The sequence below is a fragment of the Aquarana catesbeiana genome, linkage group LG02 (genome assembly GCF_042186555.1).
Source record: "Aquarana catesbeiana isolate 2022-GZ linkage group LG02, ASM4218655v1, whole genome shotgun sequence".
NCBI lineage: Eukaryota > Metazoa > Chordata > Amphibia > Anura > Ranidae > Aquarana > Aquarana catesbeiana.
The window spans coordinates 360279468-360302901 of NC_133325.1; the positions used below are offsets into that span (position 1 = coordinate 360279468).

General features: G+C 42.8%; 1 protein-coding gene across 2 annotated transcripts in view; it reads left to right on the top strand.

Moving 5' to 3' along the window:
* ZZEF1 (zinc finger ZZ-type and EF-hand domain containing 1) overlaps positions 1-23434 on the top strand; it is a 375890-nt gene that overhangs the window by 116641 nt on the left and 235815 nt on the right. For both annotated transcript variants that reach the window (XM_073615049.1, XM_073615050.1), the window contains exons 13-16: positions 4051-4266; positions 12552-12646; positions 14453-14598; positions 15443-15576. In XM_073615049.1, the coding sequence (XP_073471150.1) occupies positions 4051-4266; positions 12552-12646; positions 14453-14598; positions 15443-15576 (591 nt within the window). The remainder of the gene's footprint in view (positions 1-4050; positions 4267-12551; positions 12647-14452; positions 14599-15442; positions 15577-23434) is intronic.

Here is a 23434-nt window from a genome sequence, read left to right on the forward strand (position 1 = left end):
CAATAAGTGTATGTTGATTGGTTTGCGCAAAAGTTATAGCGTCTACAAAATAGGGGATAGATTTAGGGCATTTTTATTATTAATTTTTTTTTTTTATTATTAGTAATGGTGGCGATCTGCGATTTTTATCGTGATTGCGACATTGCAGCGGACACATCGGACACTTGACACTATTTTGGGACCAGTGACATCTATACAGCGATCAGTGCTATAAAAATGCACTGATTACTGTGTAAATGACACTGGCAGGGAAGGGGTTAAACACTAGGGGGCGATCAAGGGGTTAAGTGTGTCCTAGGGAGCGATTCTAACGGGGGTGTGGGGGGAGGGCTTACTACAACATGACAGAGATCATTGCTCCCAATGACAGGGAGCAGTAGATCCCTGTCATGTTGCTAGGCAGAACAGGGAAATGCCTTGTTTACATAGGCATCTCCCCGTTCTGATGCTCTGTGTCACGATCGCGGGCCCCGTTGGACATAGAGTCCGCGGGCACGCTCACTAAGCCGCATCTTAAAGGGGACATACAGGTACGCCCATTTGCCCAGCCGTGCCATTGTGCCGACTTACATCGTCGTGCGCTGGTCGGAAAGCAGTTAATGAATTAAAAATAAAGCATTAAAGTTAGCCTAATTTTTTGTATAATGTGAAAGAGGAGGTTATGCCGAGTTAATAGATGCCTAACATATCACGCCTTAAAATTGTGTCTGCCTGTGGAATGGCGGAAAACTACGGTGCTTAAAATTCTCCATAAGTGACGCTTTAAACACCTTTACAGATTACCAGTTTAGAGTAGCACAGAAGGTCTGGTGCTAGAATTATTGTGCTCTCTGATGTTCGCGTCATTACCTCACATGTTTGGTGTGATCACAGTTTACATATGCGTGCGTGAGTAACGTATGCCTTCGCATTTACGCGTATGCACGGTGGGACGGGGTAGCTTTAAATTTAATTTTACTTTTTTTTTTATTTTATACAATTTTTTTTATTTTTGCGCTAACTTTATTGATATCACAAGGGATGAACAACATCCCCTGTGGCAGCATGGGCCATGACAGGTCCTATGTTTGGAGAGATTTTGGGTCTATTTTTTTTTTTTTTTTTTTTAATAAAGTCGTTTTTTTTATTCGTGTAAAAAGAAAAAAGCATTTTTATATATCTTTCACATTCTCTTTTAACCCACCACCCCAACATTTTAACATGCCGCTGGTGGCCATGTAAACAAAAGGGCAGAACCGGAAGTGATGAACTGGTTGCTCCCAGTTTCCAGGGTTACAGAGAGGGGAACAACGCTAGTTCTCTCTCTGTACAGGGCAGTCATCATCGCTGGCCGCATCGCTCCAGGCCTCTGCAATGGGACTGGAGAGCCCGGGAGAGGCAATGGGGGAGGTGGGTGTGACCCCCCCTTCCGCCACCCGCAGAATTAATTGAATGGCTAATTAGTCACTCAGATCACTTCTGCCTTAGAGAATCGCTGGCTGAAAAGAATGATACCGGGATAATGCCTGTATCTTTGAGAGCGTTTTGCAAGACGAGCAAAATTTTTAAATACATTTTGACTTGATATACAAGCAGCGTCATGTCACAACTGAGTATAACAGAGAAGAGAGGCGCCTCAAGTGTAGCGATATATGTAAATTTATTGAAGGTACAGCATTTAGCAACTTATTGCTACACTTAGAGGCACCTCACTTCTATTTTATAATCTGTAGCTCCTGCTGGATTTTGCTTCTAATCCCCTTGTGGAGGCTTCCATTTGTGGATGGGCATTTTATGGTTACACAACCTATTGCATTGCTATAATCTTTTTATATGGACTGTAAACTGAAGGACTTATGAATAAATGGTTGTGGAATAAATCATTTGAGTTTCCATTATTTGTTTGGATTACAAGCGTGTTTCTGGAATGAATTATGCTCGCAATCCAAGGTTTTACTGTACTTTTGTTGAAGCATCTTTTGATTTTATTACAGTGCTCAGTCTTTTTGTGTATGAGTCTATCGGCATGGCACATCTTGGCTTGGCAATATTTGCCAACTCTTCTTTGCAAAAACATTCCAAATCTGTCAGACTGTGAGACCATCCCCAGTGCACAGCCCTCTTCAGATCAGCCCACAGATTTTCATTCGAATTCAGGTCTGGGCTCTGGCTGAGCCATTCCAAAACGTTAATCTTGTTCTGGTGAAGCCATTCCTTTGTTGATTTGGACATATGCTTTGGTTCGTTGTCATGCTGAAAGATGACGTTCCTCTTCATGTTCAGCTTTCTAGCAGAAGCCTGAAGATTTAGTGCCAATATTGACTGGTATGCTGCCACCACCATGCGTGTATGGTGTTCTTTTGGTGATGTGCAGTGTTTTTTTTTTTTTTTTTTTTTGCGCCAAACATATTTTTTGAATTATGGCCAGAGTGTTCAACCTTGGTTTCATCAGACATAACACATCACCATAACACATTTTCCCACATGCTTTTGGGAGACTTCAGATGTGTTTTTGCAAAATTTAGCCAGGCTTGCATGTTTTTCTTCGTAAGAAAAGGCTTCCGTTGTGCCACTCTATCCCATAGCCCAGACATATGAAGAATACGGGAGATTTTTGTCACATGTACCACACAGCCAGTACTTGCCAGATGTTCCTGCAGCTCCTTTAATGTTGCTGTAGGCCTCTTGGCAGCCTCCTGACCAGTGTTCTTCTCGTCTTTTCATCAATTTTGGAGGGACGTCCAGTTCTTGGTAATGTCACTGTTGTGCCATATTTTCTCCACTTGATGACTGTCTTCACTGTGTTCCATGGTATATCTAATGCCATGGAAATTATTTGTACCCTTCTCCTTTTAACAATGAGAGCCCTCTAAAGCTTTGGAAGCTCTCTGTGGGCCATGGCTTTTGCTGTAGAATGTGACTAAGAAAATGTCAGGAAAGACCTGCCAGAACATCTGAACTTTATATGGTTTTAATCAGAGGCACTTTAAATGATGGCAGGTGTGTACCGACTCCTATTTTACATGAGTGTGAATGCGATTGCTTAATTTTGAACGCTGCTACATCCCCAGTTATAAGAGGGTGTGCAAACTTATGCAACCACATTTTTTTTTTTTTTACTTTCCTCCCCCTAAAAGATTTCAGTTTATTTTTGAACTGAGTTGTACAGTTTATAGGTCACATTAAAGGTGGAAAAAGAGAAGCCTGATGACCGCCGAGCACCTGCGATCGCTCACGACAGAGCGAGAACCGGGATCTGTGTGTGTAAACACACAGATCCCGATTCTCTCAGGGGAGAGGAGACAGATCGTGTGTACATACCAAGTATGAACACCGATCTCTCTCTTGCCCTAGTCCGTCCCACCCCCCCTACAGTTAGAATACACACTAGGGAACACAGTTAACCCCTTGATCGCCCCCTAGTGTTAACCCCTTACCTGCCAGTGACATTTATACAGTAATCAGTGAATTTTTAAAAAAATCTGTAGAAGAATACATATCGGCCTAAACTGAGGAAAAAAATATTTTTTTTTAAATTTGAGATATTTATTATAACGAAAAATAAGACATTGTGTTTTTTGTTTTTTTCCAAAATTTTCACTCTTCTTTTGTTTATAGTGCAAAAAAAAAAAACCGCAGAGGTGTTCAAATACCACTCAAAGAAAGCTCTATTTGTGGGGAAAAAGGGAAGTCAATTTTGTTTGGGTACATCGTCGCACGACCGCGCAATTGTCAGTTAAAGAGACGCAATGCCATATCGCATAAAATGGCCTGGTCATTGAACAGCCAAATGTTTCGGGGCTGAAGTGGTTAATCTCAGAAGTTGTAAAATGGCCCAAAAGCATAGTATTACTTTGTTAGAATTTACAAGTTAGTTTGCGTATCATGTTTTTTTTTTTTTTTCTTTATAATTCTGAACCCTATTGACTTTGTAATACATTGTTGGGCTGCAGAACTTGTTGGTAACATGGATGATAATGGATGTAAACATTTCATCATGTCAGTTTTTGTTATCAGTTTCACTGATTCGCAGACTCACTGCACTAACCTGTGTCAAATTTTCCTCACTAGTACTGGATGGTGAAGTTCCTCTGCACACGGGAAGAAACTGCAGAGCGCTTAGGTGTGCAAGGTATCAGTGCTTTTGGTTATCGCAGACCACTGGAGGCTAAAATTGACATGAATGTGACATGTTTGAAGTGTAAAGAGTTGCCATCTGATAGCGTATGTGGAATGACCCTCATTCTAAAAACTCTGCTATTTGTTCAGCAGCTGGCACATGATATGGTAAGTCTCCGCAATCCCAGGTACAAAGAGAGCCTTGCCTTACTTGTAGAACTTTACAAGCCATTATAACTGGTATGATGTTGCAATTCCTAGATGAAGATTAAAGTGTACCCTAACATTTCATATTCCTGATGTGTCTGTTGTATCATGTACTTGTGCTAAAAAGTTTCCAGTTCTCATTGTATTTCTTCCTTTTGTGTGAAATACCTGGTGACTCTGCCAGTCCGCCTGCTTTCCTATTTCAAACTGTCCACACTAGGCATAGAAGCACATTCATCCCAGCATGGTCATTTTTTCTTCTACCCCCCCATGCACAGCTCTTCACTGGGAAGAACTCAGTGTATTGCTCTTTCTCTGCCTTTTGTTGACACACCCCTTTGCATTCTTCACCCCAGTCTCTCCAAGCCCCTTATGCAGCTGACAACAGAGGTCATGTGATTACTTATAAAAAAAATATTTCTTTTTCATACATCATGGGACACAGAGTCAGGCTAATATTCATTACCTGCTGGGTTATACTTCATCTCCAGGTGAATGGACACTGGTAGACCAAAGGTCTTTAGACAGGAAGTGATCCCCTATATAACCCCTCCCATACAGGAAGCACTTCTGTTTTTACCAGTGTCTGCAAGGTGGATGGTACGGATTGTTTGAGCTCTCTGAGCTCCAGGTGTCTAGTCCCACAAACGGTTCCAAAAATGAATCAAGGGATTGACCGATTGGATCCATTTGACAGAGTCTTTTATGCTTAGATAAATGGTACCCGAGCCTCGCAAAGAAGACTTAAGATCCTGCGAGGTTTGGCCTGTAATGTGGCCTCTGGGTGCTGGACCCTGCGGAGTGGAAATCCTGGACACTACAGCGCTAAAGCATTTCCTGCAGGGTGCTGTACAGGTCCAAGGGAGTGGACCCTAAACTTGAAAGGGTACCCAGTCCTTGAAGGTCCAGGTAACCCACCGTTATATATGTGAAGATTGGGCCCTTAGTTCCTAAGTGACCCTTTGCCTGGACGGGTAAGTGAAACCCCTTTATTTTATTATTGTCGGGTGACCCAGTAATTGTAACAATCAGTCAAGCTAGCTAAGGGGAATTCTGGGCTAGCTGTGGGTGTTATTAAAATGTACCGTTTTTGTTTGTGTCTGGCTGTTTTTTACCTGTACGATGGCACATTACGGTGTGCCATTTCGCCTTTGGTTCGCCATGGCGCACGCGTTTTCACAAGATCGCCACTGGGCTCAGCAGTTAATGTTTGTTTGGTGGCCATGGCGCATGCGTGTTCACCGCACATGCGCCGTAGCCTTTATCTGGGCTCACGAAGGTTTGTCGTACACGAATACAGTCACTCCCACTCGCTGGGACCGTGCCCATGCACGCATAGAACGTTCCGGCGCACACCCAGCTTATTTAATCTGTGTATGCCAAGCATGTGTTGCTTCCAGACGGCAGCTTGGGACACAGAGCAGGCTCTGAACAGACACTTGCAGTGGTTCATTTCTCCTTACCCGGGTCACGTGAGTCAACAGGCGTTGCTTGGCAGGCTAAAGGTGCTTAGCAGGATTGTTGCATAGGGGCTTGGTGAGCCCTATTAAAGGGTCTCCCTTTTGAGGTGTTTTAACTACACCCAAGTACTCCTTTGTTTGCGGCATTGAATGTCTTCCAAAAAGAGGAGTGGGTCTAACACCACATGGAAGGGCACACCTATGTTGTCAGTAGTTCCTGATGAACCTAGTCGTATCTCTAGTGTGTTTTTCCCTGAAAGACCACAGGCTCCTGGGCAATCTGAGCCTCTGTGCCTGGTATCTGGTATTGTGCCTACAGTCAACGCTGCTGCTTCACCCTTTATCAATAAGGATGAACTGCCATCAGCCCTAGCCGGGTTAGTGCAAAAGATTGCCGGCATGATTGCCTCCATCCCGCAGGGTGGCAGGAAGTGTGACAGATCACCCCTCCCCAGAGTCTCCTCGTTTGGAGCAGGAAAGGGTTGAGGATGGGGAAGAGCTTAAAGCTCAGGATTCGGTGGAGTGCCTGGCAAATGAGTCTGCTTCCGAGCAATCTGGACAAGAAGATATCCATTCGATGTCTGCCTCTCAGTCATATAGGTTTTTGATCCTGACTCTGACCTTTTAAGTTGCCTCTTGCAGTGGTGACTGAGCCCCCCTGGTCCTCTTTGGGATCTCTGAGACCTTTTCAGGTCGCACAGACTTTCCCGCTACACCCCCTGTTCGAACAGGTTGTATATGCTGATTGAGAACATCCTGACAGGACTTTTTTGCCTCTAAAAAAAGGTTTTCCCTTTTATATCCCATGGATGAAAAGTTCATTAAAAAATGGACCATGCCAGCCGTAGATGCAGCAGTCTCTTCCTTAAACAAGAACTTAACTTGTCCGGTGGATAACGCATAGGGCTTGAAAGACCCTGTTGACAAGAATTTGGAGTTATTATAAAAGGCTTCCTTTTCTTTGGCCAGTTCAGCTATTCAGTCAGCTGTTGCAGCAATTAGTATTTGCCAGTCCGTAAAGGATCAAGTCAAACGGCCGGATAGGCCTAACCAGGAGGATGATCTGCCTGAAAGTGCAGACTTTTATGGCTTAAGAACTGGTCAGCTGAGCTTCCTTGTAAAATGTTATTGTCAGGTTTCCAGTTTCATGGAGAACGTTTATTCGGTGATCACTTGTACAAATATATCCAAAAGATTTCTGGAGGGAAGAGTTCTCTACTTCCTGGGAAGAAAAGCACCAAACGTACCTCATTTAAAAACCAAGGGACTGCTTTCTCAAGTGTCTCCGTGTCAGGGCGGTTCCGCTGCCAACAGGGCACTAGGGCCAAGGGCAAGCGGCAAGGCCAGGGCCAGAAAAAGCCCTGGGTCCAAAATTCTTCTAAACCCAGCACCAAGCCCTCCTTTTGAGTGGGCGCCCCCACTCTATCGGGAGGGGGAAGGCTGCTGCACTTTGCGGACATTTGGAAAACAACAATTCAGGACGAGTGGGTCACCTCAATTGTATCTTGTGGTTACAAGCTGAAATTACGGGGGGGGGAGCCCCCTCAGAGGTTTCTAAGATCCAGTGTTCCCTCGGATCCTTCAGAAATAAACTTATTGCTTCAGGCACTACATCATGTAGTGCATCAAGGAGTGATTGTAGAGGTTCCGGTATCTGAAAGGGGCACAGGGTTTTATTCAAACCTGTTTACGGTTCAGAAACCAAACGGGGTCACAAGGCCCATTTTGGACCTAAGGTCCCTGAACAAGTATCTATTGATACAATCCTTTCGGATGGAGTCTGTCCGCTCAGTAGTAACTTCACTCCAGAGGGGAGACTTTTTTTTTTGCCTCCGTCGATCTAAAGGACGTGTACTTACACGTACCTCTCTTTCATCCTCATTAGAGGTTCCTACATTTTGCAGTAGAGGAACGTCATTTTCAATTTGTGGCTCTACCCTTCGGGCTTGCTACAGCTCCCCCGGGTGTTCACAAAGGTCCTAGCACCAGTACTAGGTCTTTTAAGGGCCCAAGGGATCCTGATGCTCGGGTATCTGGATAACCTCCTGCTCAGAGTTCACTGAGTACAGGCTCTAGAACAGAGCATAATATACACAGTGAGGTATTTGAAAAGTTTAGGCTGGATCATAAATACTGAAAAGTCAGCCTTGAGACCAGCTCAAAGTCTAAAATATTTAGGTCTGATTCTAAACACGGTCCAAGCAAGAGTATTCTCGCCACCCGTAAGGATCTGTGCCCTGAAGGATCAGGTGCGTCAGATAAGGGGTACCAGACAACCCTCCATTCTGCTCTGTGTGAGTCTTTTAGGGAGGATGGCATCCTCCTTCGAGGCAATGCCCTATGCCCAGTTCCATTCCAGGCCTTTACAATAAGACATCTTGTTGGCTTGGAACAGAGGAAGAAAAGCCCTGGGTTATCCAATGTGCTTATCTCCTCAGGCATGCTTAAGCCTAAACTGGTGGTTACAGGATCAGAACCTGCGAAAGGAAAAATCCTTTCTCCCGGTAACTTGGAGAGTACTGACTACAGATGCCAGGCTCTCGGGCTGGGGAGCGACCCTAGACGGGCTCACAGCCCAGGGGAAATGGTCAGGGACAGAGAAGACCATGCCCATCAACGTCCTAGAATTACGGGCAGTTTATCTGGCCCTACGATCCTAGACAGTGGAGCTTCAGGACTGCCCCATCAGGGTTCAGTCCGACAATGCCACCAAGGCGGTACCAGGAGTTGTTAAACTCTGAAAGAGGTGAACTACATACTAGCGTGGGCAGAGGGACATGTGCCAATAATATCGGCAGTCCATATCCCGGGAGTAGAGAACTGGAAGGCAGATTATCTCAGCCACCAGCAGATCTACTCAGGGGTGTTCCAGTAAATTTGCCAACGTTGGGGATGGCCAGAGGTCGACCTACTGGCATCCAGGTTCAACAACAATCTACAGCTATTTGTGTCCCGAACAAGAGATCCTCTGGCAATTTGAGCAGATGCTCTGATAGTTCCAAAGAGCCAGTACTCCCTGGTTTATGCTTTCCCTCCTGATCTCTCTTCTTCCACATTTGTTGCGCGGGATTTGGAGAGGGGATTTCAGTCATTCTGGTGGCACCAGCCTGGCCCAGAAGGCCCTGGTTCTCGGAGTTTGTGAGAGTGACAATAGACGGGCCATGGACGCTTCCACATCGCCCCAAGCTAATGTCTCGAGGTCATATGTTCCACCCCAATTTACAGTCTCTAAATTTGACGGCATGACTATTGAAGCCAGGGTGTTAAAGGACCGTGGCACCTTGGGATCAGTGGTGTCTACTCTAGTGAATGCTAGAAAAGCTATCACTAGGAAGATTTATCATAAAGTCTGGAAGACTTATATTACTTGGTGTGTAGCCAGAAAATGGCATCCTCGGAAATATGTGATTGGGAGAATTCTCTCTTTTCTACAGTCAGCTGTGGACATCAAAGTGGCTCTGAGTACAATCAGAGGTCAAGTTTCGGCCCTATCGGTATTCTTCCAAAGGCCTTTAGCCTCCCATTCACTGATCCAAACCTTTATGCAAGGGGCAACTCGCTTGTTTCCCCCCATTAGGTCACCAATGTGTCCTTGGGACTTGAACTTGGTGCTATCTGTGTTACAGAAACAACCATTTGAACCTATTAAGGAAATTCCATTAGACTTGCTGTCACGCAAGCTAGCCTTCCTGATGGCTATCACCTCGGCTAGAAGGGTGTTGGCGGCCCTTTCATGCAGGGAACCGTACTTGATCGTTCACCATGACAGAGTCATGTTACGGCCTGTTCCATACTTTTTGCCAAAAGTGGTGTCGGCCTTTCATTTAAATCAGGACATTATTTTGCCTTCTTTTTTCTCTCAGCCCCGTTGGGGGGAAGAGAGGCGACTGCATTCTTTAGACCTTGTCCGGGCATTCAAGGTTTATTTGTCTAGATCTGTGGAAATCCGAGGATCAGACTTGTTTTTTGTTTTACCAAACGGACCCAAGAAGGGGCAGGCGGCTTCCATTGCCAATTGGGTCCGTCAATTGGTCATTCAGGCCTACAGCCTGAAACATAAAGCTCCTCCTTTTTAAGGTGAGAGCTCATTCTACCAGGGGTGTAGGAGCCTCCTGGATTTTTCGCCATCAGATATCTGTGGCTCAGATTTGTCATTTCAGTGCATACGTTAATAAAACTTCTTCAAGTGGATGTTCGAGCAGCCAAGGATTCGGCTTTCGGCCGCAGTGTACCTGCGGGCTGCCATATAAGTTCTAATGGCTATTGTTTGGTAGAGTGTAAAAATGAGCTCCGGCGTGTTTGCATGCTGCACGTGCCGAGCCCCCCAGGAAGTCGACACAGCTCTAATCACAGGCAGTGAGACATTTTCCGATCTCTGCAGCCGCACATCGGGAAATGCCCCACTGCCTGTGATTAGCGCTGCGCCGTGCCGATTTCCTGGCGGGCTCGGCACGTGCAGCATGTGAACACGCCGGAGCTCATCCTTAGCAGGGTGTCTCCCTCCCCTCAAGGCTATTGCTCTGGGACGTCCCAGCAGGTAATGAATATTAGCCTGACTCTTCGTCCCATGATGTATGAAAAAGAAAATAGAATTTTTTGTCATACTTATCTGTAAAATCCTTTTCTTTGAGTACATCATGGGACACAGATACCTCCCCTCTTTTTTGTGGCTTCAGTGCTTGCTACAAAACTGAAGTTCTTCCTGTATGGGAGGGGTTATATAGGGGATCACTTCCTGTCTAAAGACCGTTGGTCTACCAGTGTCCATTCACCTGGAGATAAAGTATAACCCAGCAGGTAATGAATATTAGCCTGACTCTGTGTCCCATGATGTATTCAAAGAAAAGGATTTTACAGGTAAGTATGATATAAAAATCCTATTATGTGAGTGTGTGTTTATATATGCGTGTGTGTGTGTGTGTGTGTGTGTATATATGTATATATATATATATATATATATAGTCATGTTTTTATGTGGTTGAAATCACCAGAAAATCGCCTTTTTCAGAATTTTCACCATATTTTTTCTCTCAGAAGGCAGATGTTTTTCCCCCTACAACACACTGTCTGATTTTGAAAACAGCGCGGCGGTGCGGGACTCTGACCATATCGCCATGTCATTGATTCACAGGAATCCGTTTGCCACAGTGGCAGAGACTTGTAATTTGAGTGAACTGCAGGCACACTCAAAGTTCATTCACCCTGTCTAAAAATGTAAAAATTACAGCTTGTACTGAGGTACAGGCAACAGAACTGGGGCAGTGTGAGCAGGATCCTGACATTGCACCTGCAATCTGCTTTTTCAGTCTCCTGTTTTAAAAAATAAATAATGCACTTTTTTTTTTTTTTACCTGCAAAAAGATGTGCATTTGTTTTTTAATGAAAGGTGAACTTGGCCTTTAAATGTGAGCGTCTCCAAGCAGATATAGCAGTGTATAAATAAAAGGCCGGTATGCTCAGAGGGACACATTAAAAGCCCAACAAGAGCACAGTGGCAGCGAGAAGGTGTCCATTGTGTCCATACACCAAATTCAACAAACAAGCTGTACAAGAATGGCAACCAGCTCAATTTATAACTAGCTTTTGAAATAAGGTGCACATGGAAGGGCATTGCACTGTCCAAATGAACAGAATTTCCCAACCCACTTATCAATAAGTCTGCAAAAAAACAAACAAATTGGCACTATGCATCTAATAATTTACTTAAATAATCATGGGTTTTAATTGCACGAATTTGCTGGGAAATTTTCTGTTTGTACTGTGCATTGCCCTTCCATGTGCACCTTACTTCAAAAGCTAGTTATAAACATGGGGTGGTTGTCATTCTTGTATAAAGGGCACTGGTTGATTTTTGGACCCTTTCAGCTTTACACTCTTGCACCCTCAGTAAGCTTCCCCTGTTTTGCTGAGGTGGAGATTGTAATGTCATCTGCCTGTCTCTTCACCACAGTTTACCAGCAAGAGACGTGTTTAAAAAATACAGAGCTTCCTGTGAATGGCTGAGCAGTCCTCAGCCCTAAGTCAATTTTTGTTTCTGGGACGGTAATGCTACATACAGTTTATACAGCTCTGACAATGGGTGCATGTATTAGTGAACAAAATGTGTTTGGACCCGTTTGGTCCAAACAAACTATTTAAAGTTAATTGAACCTGGATGTAAAGAGGAAAGGATTGCCGCTACTCCCTACAAGCCCAGGTGAATAAACAATAACGAGCTGTCTCGGCCTATGTCTTCACAAAACCAGACACCCTGGTGCATTATGTTCCACCTAACGTGGTTTAGTCATAAGGTCTATGACAAAGCCCCAGTGGGTGGGGTGAAATGCGTCAGCATGTGTGGTTTGTTGGAGACATGTAGGCTAAGGCTGCTCATTGTTTCTTCACCTGGGCTGGTTGAGAGTAGAGGTGATCCTTTCCTCTTTACACTAGCCTTCTGGATTGGTATCAGGACAAGCCTGCACCCCATGCTCTGGGACACACCTCTATTTCACCTCTATTTTGAGTGGTGTCAAAAGCAATATATTGGGTCATATGTGAAACCTGTAGTTAGGCTCTATGTGCCTAGTGTAGCCACCATTAATGTGAATCTTTCCCTTTGCCTTCCATGGACAAAAGCACACATTTCCTCCAAAGTGAAACACCAGTATTAAGAGAAAAAATACTCTCCAAGTCAGTTATTTAGCTAACAAGGGTTTTAGCAAATGTTACGGAAAAGTAATTTTAAAATGGCTTGCATAGTTGTGCAACTATACAGTAAGTATTCATTTTTTTTTTTTTTTGGTGCAGGAAAAAGAGAATCAATCAAGGCATCGATCTCTTCTCGATTTATCTTGCTTAAATTTGGAACTGCTCTGGAAATGTTACAAAAAGCTACAAGATATGTACGTTTTTAAACATGGCAAAATTTTGTATATGATTTCCATAGTTTGTGTTTCTTTTGTTTTCTCTGTAAGTTGTACTTCCTCTGAATGTTCTTTGACAAGAACAGCTAAACTCTTACCCAGGGGTGCTCAACCTTTTGAAGAACAAGGGCCACTTAAAGTGATTGTAAGTCTTGTATTTTTTTTCTTTAGTTAAAAATAATAAACCTGCTATACTTGCCTGCTCTGTGCAGTGGATTTGCACAGAGCAGCCCAGATCCTCCTCTTCTCGGGTCCCTCTTTGGCTCTGCTGGCCCCTCCCTCCTTTTGAGTGCCCCCACAGCAAGCAGCTTGCTATGGGGGCACCCGAGCCAAGTCACAGCAAAAAAAAGACCTTCTGCCTTTACAATCACTTTAGGTGATTAGGTAACCGCTCGTGGGCCACAATAAACTATGGGGTTAGAACCAAAAGATGTGAGTAATGTGCGAGTTCACAGCTGCTCTGGCCCTAAATGTTGCTATGCAAGAGAAAAATATCTCCTGTGGAACTTTTTTGTAGCAAGACATAAAATTATACAAAATTTATTTAAAAAAAAAAAAAAATCAATGTTTATTATACAAAACTGATAAAACATACACACACAAAATCTAGAGTTACCGATAATGCACATAGTTTCATATTGCCTAGTTATACATGGCAAAGAAATACACATATGCCAATCGCCCATCCTCCAACATGGGGGGGGGGGGGGGGCATGTTGTACACATGAATTGTCAGAAGATTCAATCACATTTTTTAAATTTTTGTATAATTTTGTGTCTTGCTGCAACAAAGTCCTGTACAAGTCCAATATACAAAGTCTTGTATATTGAACTATGGGGTCCCCCCCCCCCCAAACAGCAAATGTAAATTAATCCTTACTGTCCTGAGCCCCCATATAATGCTGCTTATACCTGCGGCTTTCCTGCTGGTTAGCTGCACTGAGCCATAGACGTCTTTTACATCTTGCAGGTGTGGTGCACTTTCTGAAAGCTGAAAAATCCTCTAATGGTGCATAGAATCCTTTGCTCAACCTTTTTATAGGCAGGTATGCCTGAGAGAGTTGCACTGTTGCTCAGTGAGCTAAAAAAAAAACAAATCTTTGCTGATGCAGTATTTAAAATTTTGACCCATTCAATGCCTAAAGGAAACCTTTTAAAGTGGTTCTAAAGGGATTCTATACATTAAGATACAAAAACCTGTGTGCAGCCCTCCAATCCAGCGATGTTCACGAAAGCCTTCGATGTCTCAGCACTCTCCATCCTCCTTGGCTGAGACAGCAGCAAGAGCCCATTGGCTCCTACTGCTGTCAATCACAGCCAGTGAGTCAATGACGAGAGAGCAGAGGGGGGTGTCTTTTGGAGAGACAGAGCAGTGGCTCGGGAGCGAGCATGCATTGGTGCCCCTGCAGCAAGCGGCTTTCGGGGGGAGGGAGACTGGTCAAGGGGGGAGCAGCCAGAAGCGTCGGCGGAGGACCTGAAATGATGGGAATCGGAGCTGCTCTGCAAAACCACTTCACAGATCAGGCAAGTAGTATAACATGTTTGTTATTTAAAAAAAACCTAAGTTTTAATACCACTTTAAAGAAAATATGGAGGGTGCCATTGCTGTAATAATTTGTAAATTTGAGAATAAACCATAGGCCTATTACTTGCAAGATCTTTTTTTATTCTGTAGTTTTCAGTATATTTTATTTAAGCTTCATAAATAAAGTACAGTTATTTAAAGTTTTCTTGGGATCTTTATTTCAATTAATTCAAATAAAATATATTTCTTTTTCTCTCAAGCCAAAGAGAAGAATGCATCTGTGCTCAGACTATCCTGCTTCAGTTACTCCAGAGCTGCTTCAGTGTACTGACAACAGGGAATCCTGCTCCTAATAATCAGAGCCAATCCCAGTCTGCTCAGGAGCTGTACACACACTTGTGTGATGGTGAGAAAAAAAATGACATTCATGTTTTATAATTAATGTCATCTGTTTCTTTAAGTGGCTTATGGTTTTCATTAAATGAACACAGACTTTTGCTTTTATTGTTGGTAAGGATACAGTGAATAATTTATGTAGACCATTGTTTAGAAAATAGTAGCAAGTCAAAGGCAAATGCACCAGTTTTATCAGAACCTTTCTCTCACAATTGGTGTATTTTAGTTTAGCAGTTTAACCTTCTTGGATATCCCTCACAAATTAGTGGATAAAGCATGAGCTTTGGGTGTCCTTAAAGCACCTATTACTGACTGTCCAACAGGGTACTCAGGAGTCAATTTCTAAAAGCTCAATAGATGTTCAACAAATCTGGCTTTACCTTCATGCTTTTGGGGGAAACAAATTTATAGGCACACTACTCTCAAAAAAGAGAAGTTTTATAAGGGAAGGGGGAATACCTGCAGGGAACCTGTAAATGGGCTACATTCACATGCCTGTAAAAATTGTACTCATCTTATTGTGCATATTATTTTTCCAGCACAAAAGGCCCTGTGTAATGATCAGTAAATACTTGTGTAACACTGTCCTAAATGCCTGCGTCTGGAATACATGTATACATTTGTCCTCAGATGCAGATTTTTGGATTTTGTGTTACAGATCTGAATGCAGTGTGTAAATGCCTTCTTTGAAAACAATGCAGCTGCCTTCAGATACGTAAATCAAAAACTTGTAAATGTGTTTTTGGCTTTTACGACTGTGAATGAGGACTAAAAAGGTTTATGTAGGGCCACGAACAGAAAAGATAATCTCATAGGTTGTGTACTGTATGTAACTGATTTGTATCCCATTTCAGCTATGGACAACATGGACACATCAACTTTGTATTCCAAAACACTGAAAGAGGAAATTACAAACACTTTACTCAACGGAGCTGCTATTTTTTTTCCTGATCGCATGGCTAGATGTGATCGCCTGTTTTCCTTAATGGTATGAATATGTTTTGTTTCCATAGCAAGTAAGCACATTTATTTTTGCTAAAACCAGATCACAAGGTGACTTCTTTTTCTGTTGCTATAGGTAACTGCACACCTTACTTTTTTTTTTTTTGCATAAGTTCACTTTTTGGAAAATGTTACGTGTTCCACCCAGGGTGTAACATGTTCCAGCTCCTGCAGTCTCTCCCCCTCAGTGTGACAGTGGGCGGGGGATCTTCTCTCTGCATCCGCTGTCGCAAGTCAAAAACAGTGTGGCCGTGTGGGACTCCTCCAAATTTCCTGTGACTCAATAGACTACAGCTATTGTCAGCAACTGCAGCTGATGGCTTGTAGTTCTGAATGGACTGCGAGGACACTAATGAGCGCTCTCATAGTTCATTCACAAGCACAGCAGCTTTTAAACAGTCAGCCTGTATTAGAGGTATAGGCTGAAAGCTGCAGGACTTGTCTGCAGAAGCCTGACATTGCACGTTGCACCCCTGATTCATTGATCACAAGTGCAATGTTTTCCAGGCTCATGCAGGAAAAAATAATAAATGCATGTTTTTTTCTACAAAAATATGTGCATTTATTATTTTTGCCTAAAAGGTGAACTCAGACTTTAAGACTGAAAAATAGACTTTTTCATGTGGAAGTGAAAACCGACATCTGCAAAGTGATTTAAATGAAAGGATAAGTTCACCTTTGGGAACATGTTGCACATTTTTAAGGTGGAACATGTAACCTGTTCCTGCAGCTCTCCCCCCGTGATAGCGGACCGGTCATCTTCTCCCTGCAGCTGTCATTAGAAATTTTAAAAGAACCCGGCTGTACCAATTTTATCGGGTGATGGCAGTCATAAACTGCCCTGGTGCAAATTGAAAAATACCACAGATCTCGGTGGGATGGCTCTACCAGATTTCAACATGTACTATTTAGCTGCACAATTGTCAGTTATTCCACATAAGAAAAATTGACAGGGCTAGGGTCCTGACCTTTCTATGTCCTAAATGGTCACACTCAACAACAGATCCCTTTGTTGCAGTCATGGGGGGAGTAAGGGGTGCAGAGATAACGGGAGATCAACAATCACTAATCTACCATTATAGATGGGTGTGGGACGTCGTGTCAGACAAGCTTAAACTACCCCACACACATGATTTCACCCCTCTTATGACGTAATACAGCTCTCCCCAAATTCCGCTCGATTCCAGACACGGAACTGCGGAGCTCCAGGGGAGTGTTTTATTTTTCTCACCTTACTCGTAATGGTGAGCTAAAAACTTTTCACAGATCCAAGTACGAGTTACCAAACCAAATGTAGTTCAGGTACTTACAAATCCGTCACGCTTTTAGAGCACAATTCCCCTCTGGCAACCTGCAATTGGAAAATAACCCTCTTATGGAGGCGATTAGAAGCTCCGATCCCAAAAAACTGATATCTATCGTCTACAACATGCTGCTACTCCCCCTGTCCTCCATGTCAGCATATGCATTGAAGGTTAGATGGGAGCGAGATATGGGCATTACGGAGGATGAGTCAAGTGATGCCTTGGATACCTGAAAACTAGTGTCCCCTAAACTATCTGACCTTCTAACCCAGATCTATATACTACATCAGTCATACGTCACACCACTTTGAATATCTAGGTATAAACGCGATCAATCCGCCAATTGCCCAATGTGCAACCAAGAAGCAGGGACATTTTATCACTTAATCTGGAGTTCCCCAAGAGCTCAAGGTTTCTGGACACAAGTAGTGCAGTTCCTACATGACACCATGGGCTCCCCCTAACGTTGCACCCAAAACCTTGTCTTTTGGGTATTTTTCCAGAGCCGGATATGGATACATTTACTAAAATGTTCCTAAATGAAACCCTGTGAAACCCTGTTCTCTGCGCGAAAAGTTATAGGCAGGCATTGGATGAGGACGAACCCACCTGAGTTTAAGAACTGGATAGTAGAAGTGAATAACAGTCTATCTTATAAAAAAAACTCATATTTTTATAGAGGCTGCCCATCAAAATACACCAAGATTTGGGACAGGTGGCTACAGGCTCCTGAAACCTGCAGTTAACCAGGTGACCCTCTAATACATACAATTGGTCCTCCAACATCATCACCAACATCGAGTGGAAATTGTGGGAAGAGAGATCATATGTGTATAATGTACCTTGAAAGTTATATTACCTGTTATGGCTTATGTGTCAATAGGTGTCTCACGTTACTGTATGTTGTATAATGGGATGTCCAATTGGGATAATGATTTGTAATATTGTCGAGCATATTTGACATTTGCTATGCATATACGCTTTATGTAAATTTTCTCTTTTATTCAAATAAAAAAACAAAACAAAACACTGTTTTAAAGTAAAAAAAAGAGCGTGGCCGTGTGCCTATGAGTACTGTCAGACTTTGTGGCTGACTGCTTGTAGTTCTCAATGAACTGCGAGGAGGGTACTGGTGAGTGCATTGCTCTTCCTGGACTGAAACAACTGCCTGCCCGTATCAGAGGTATGAGTAGACCGCTACACTAATGATTGCAGGTGCAATGCTTTACAAGCTCTTAACCACTACCAGCCCAAGGCCGTCATATGACGTCCTTGACTTCCCCGTTTTCAGCCGGTGATTCTGTGCACCATAAGAACAATCATAGCGGCAATTCCACCGACTGATCGTTCTTACAGGCGACGGGAGTACACCCCCCCCCCCCCCCCCCCCGCCCGCAACCTGTGCTTCTCCGGGCTCTCCCGTGCCATTGGTGACCCAGAGAAAGAATCAGCTGCCGCCAGATGACAACCATAGAGATTTCCGGCGACCACATGGTCACCAGTCATCTCTATGACCGTCGGAGGCCCGGGCGCGGCGTTATTACGCCATATCCGGGCTGCGATTGTAAACAAAGCCGCGATCACAGCTGGTAAGCATGAGATTGTGAATTTTTAATTATTTTTTGTGGATCTCATGCTTTCCAGCCTGGAGGAGAGATGCGGGGTCTTATTGACCCCTCATCTCTCCATAAAGAGGACCTGTCACGCGCCGTTCCTATTACAAGGGATGTTTACATTCCTTGTAATAGGAATAAAAGTGATAAAAAAAATGTAAAAGAGAAAGTGTAAAAATAAAAAATATAAAGCAAAATAAACAATCAAAAAAAAAGAAGAAAATTAATAAACCGCCCCTGTCCTTGGTAGCTTGCGCTCAGAAGCGAACGCACACGTAAGTCCCGCCCACATATGTAAACGATGTTCAAACCATACGTGTGAGGTATCGGCGAGTGCATTAGAGCGCGAGAAACAATTCTAGCACTAGACCTCCTCTGTAACTCTAAACGGGTAACCTGTAAAAAAAATTAAACGTTGCCTATGGAGATTTTTAAGTTCAGAAGTTTGGCGCCATTTCATGAGTGTGCGCAATTTTAAAGCGTGTCATGTTGGGTATCTATTTACTCAGCGTAAGATCATCTTTTACATTATACAAAAAAATTGGGCTAACTTTACTGTTATATTTTTTAATTCATGAAACTTTTTTTTTTTTTCACAAAAAAAAGCGCATTTGAAAAAGTTTTGCGCAAAAAAAGTGCAAGATAAAAAGTTGCAACAACCGCCATTTTATTCCCTAGAGTGTCTGCTAAAAAAACATATATAATGTTAGGGGGTTCTGAGTAATTTTCTAGCAAAAAATAGATGATTTTTACATGTAAGAGAGGAGTGCCAGAATAGGCCCAGCATGTAAGTGCTTAAGAAGAAAAAAACAGTAAATGTACATTTTGTTTTTAACCAGCAAATGAAGTGCATTTATTAAAAATAAAATAAAAAAAGTGAACTTATTTTTTAAATTGGACTGAAAAAAAAAACAAATAAAATATTGAATCCTATTAGTATATTTCACATTTTAATATGACACACCTTAGTCATCACTGGTGCAGCCAATTCTTTTCTAAGGTAACATTTCTGGCGAAATTGAGGACACCTTTGTGCATCCAAGGATTTTGAAGTGAATGTTCTATAAATACATGTGTATCCAAAAGGTTTAACTACTGGTGATTCATCATTATAGCATAACCTTACACCATAAAGACAAAAGTACACTCCAGGTGACTTCACGTAATTTAAAGTAGGAGATTGATATAAAAACATTTCAAAATCACTGAATTTATTTTGGCGTACAGTTAAAGTGGAAGTCCAGTCCAAAATAATTTTTTCCTATTAATAGTATGGTAAATATATTTATCTTTTGATAGTATTCATTTTCTGGCTAGCTGATTGTGTAGCTTAGAAAGTCTTATCTAAGCCAGACAATCAGCTCTTCCTGTTCTTCACTGACAATGCTATCTCCCGTTATCTGAAGTTGCTAAGGTGTCTTTCACTTCCTGAAAAGGTTGTCTGTCGTTCTTGGACAGCCATGCCTAGATCTGGCCAGCCCCACCCCCAATCCCTCCTATCCTTCACAGAACATTATTATTATTATACAGGATTTATATATATATATATATATATATATATATATATATATATATATATATATATAGCGCCAACAGTTTGCGCAGCGCTTTACAACATGAGGGCAGACAGTACACTTACAATACAAATCAATACAGGAGGGATCAGAGGGCCCTGCTCGTTAGAGCGAACATGATCTCCTCCTGTCTTCATTGCCTCGTTTTGGCTAGTAGCTTCTCCTGAGAGAGAGCAGGCTTTGGAAGTATGTTATGTTTGTTAGAAACTGTAAGATTACAATGCAACATTCTGCAGATTTTCTACAGTGTAGAACCTCGTGGGTGTTTCTGCATGGCACTGTGACGGGCACAAGCCCAGCTGCTGTGAGCGGCGGAGGGAGCTGGGGAAGAAATATGAAAGAAATCAGGTACAAAGGAACAAGTTTGGAAGAATGCAGATCGATTTCTGTTGCTCATTACATATGAGTAATGAGTTTAAGGCTCTGTTTCATCTAGTGCAACTTGTCATGCGACTTTGGACACAAAGTCGCTTGACAAGTCACAGCCCATTGATTTCAGTGGCAAACGTTCCCATCCATGTGACTTTGAAAAGGTGCCTGCACTACTTTGATGCAACTTTTGATGAGAATGTAAAGTTAGATCAAAGCTGCGCTCTAAAAAGCACAGCTTTGGAGTCGCACTAGTAGCCTAAGGCTAGAGCGTGACTTTAATGCGACTGAGTGCAGCTTTGATCCAACTTTACACTCTCTGGATTAGTCTCATCAAAGTAGTGCAGGCACCTATTCAAAGTCGCTGATTTTCAAAGTCGCATAGATGGGAAAGGGTGCATTAATGGGCTGTGACTTGTCATGCAACTTTGTGTCCAAAGTCACACGATAAGATGCACTAGTGGAAACAGAGCCTTAGTGTGGTTGCCTGTAGTATGATCATTGTAGATTGTGAGCTGAGACCCCAGAGCACTTCCAGCTACACTGACGGATCCACACCCCCTACCCCCCACCTGTGTCCAGCTCCCTTCCCCTGTGCTTGTCTTCACTCAAAGCCCAGCACAGCTATACTGTATATGTGCAATGCACCTCCCCCTTTGTAGATGGGTCTTTTTTTTTATTCATTTTCTCATGAATTAGGATGTACAAAGCATCCTTACTGATGAGAACACTGGGCAGGAACCCATGATACACCCACTGGCTACACATGAACAGTGTCCCTACCTGGAAGTGATGTCACTAGCTTTCAGTAACCACTGGCTGCTTTTAGACTCAAAAGGAAGTAGAATTGAAGTCATATGACAGCACTGGATACCGCAAAATAAAGGTAGAAAATCTAGGATTTTTTCATTTTGAGGCATAAGGCTTAACTTGGCTCACATAAATGATTGCAGCTTTGAAATTTAAGTGTTCAGGTGGACTTAGACTTTAAATTTGTTAAAGTTGTGTAAGGCACAGCTGTAAATCTGCCAAAAACAGGCCATCCACCATAGGTAATTGTGCAACGAGTTGCATAGTCAGAAGGAGGCGGTCAAATGTAGAGATCTCTCCTTCCCAAGTGTCAAAGAAATCAGCACGGTCCCACAGAAAATAAATGGTGAAGTGAGTCACTGAATATAATTAATTTGACTGATTACCCCTTGACTGACAACCAAATCTCCTTACTCGAGAAGGGACTTGACTTTTCCCCATGTTGTCCTGGTAATCAGTTTGAGACATGTAAGGATATATGCCTATTTTTTTTTTTGAGTGAATTTTAAAGTGGATGTAAACCGTCACATATACCCAGTGCAGTGAACAGCCTCAGATGATACACAGGGATGAAAAAAAATCTCCCTACAAGTTTTACATGTATTTCTGCTGTCTTCATCTTTATATGCGGTTTAGAAAGTGCACATAGTGTTAGAATTTCTGTTCCTGGTTAGCACTGCAGTGAAGCCTGGGCATACAGCCAAGACAGCTGATTGGAGGGCACTGCTTTTATCATATGTGTTGGAGAACTTGTCAGGCGATATCAGGCTGATAACAAAAGAATGGAAAAGGAGACCGCTACGGGACATAGTGCTTTGAAGAGAGATAACAAAACACTGCATATATGTGTGCCCAGCTAAATTTCATGAATCGGGTTTATAAAATTATAAAAATTCGGTCTTAATTTTTTTTTAACAAAAAATAAAAACCGCAGAGGTGATCAAATACCCCCAAAAGAAAGCTCTATTTGTGTGAAAAAAATGATAAAAATGTCATTTGGGTACAGTGTTGTATGACCGCGCAATTGTCATTCAAATTGCATCAGCGCTGAAGGCTGAAAATTGGTCTGGGCAGGAGGGGGGGTTTAAGTGCCCAGTAAGCAAGTGGTTAAACTTGTCCAAGATAAGGTGGAGCATTTTCAAGCTTACACCAAAACCAGTGAGTTTTTGGGAGGTGGATGAACTGGAATATATTGAGTGGTAATACCTGGCTGCCCCTCAGGGCTGGCGAATAACTCAAAATCCTTGACTTCATTTGGTAACAATCCATGTCTATAAACCAGTGACAGCGAAGCTTGGCACCCCAGATGTTTTGGAACTACATTTGCCATGATGCTCAGCTACACTGCAGAGTGCATGAGCATCATTTGTATTGTAGTTCCAAAACATCTGGGGTGCCAATGTACGCAATCACTGCTATAAACCTTCCTTGAGGTACTTATACAGGACATACATACTACAAATTGGGAATCTGTTGATTCTATGCAGGACAATTTAACGTTAGGATAGAGTAGGGCTTGGTAGGAACTGAAGGATATGCAGGGGTGTGTTTAAGCCCAGCAACAAGGGAGGCAGTATGGTCCTCTGGAAGGAAGAAGAATACTTGGAGGAAGTATATATAGTTAGGTAAATGATTTATCCTATCAGAAATGTCTAAGTAACCCTTTTCTCACCCTTTTCGCTGAGATAAACTATACACTGGCCACAGCTTGTGAGGAAGGATTATTGACATGAAAAGAATTTTTAGTACCTGTCAGTTGACTGGTATAATATTCCTACGTGAAAAACACGTAGATGAAATTTTTAAATTTTTTTTCCCAGCCCTAGAAAGACTGCTGTCCCAAGACCTAAGGGTTTAACGCACCTGTCCTGGCCGTGTTCTCATGGCTTCTATTTCAACCTTTTCACAGTTCAGTTGCTGGACACAGGAAAATCCTTCCAATGAAGTGAAGGGTCTTGACTTTTGGCGATTCGGCTAGCTCTCCTACATTGGTGTGTCTACCTTTTGGGGGCTTCCCAGGGTGCAGTAGGACAATGCCACGGCTGTGTCACACATCAACCATCAAGTAGGAATGATGTGTCACGCTCCTCCGGAAGAAGCAGAGCTGATCTTGTCTTGGGCAAGACAATTCATCACTCTCTCCGCCGTGTACATTCCCAGTGTGGAAAATCGTC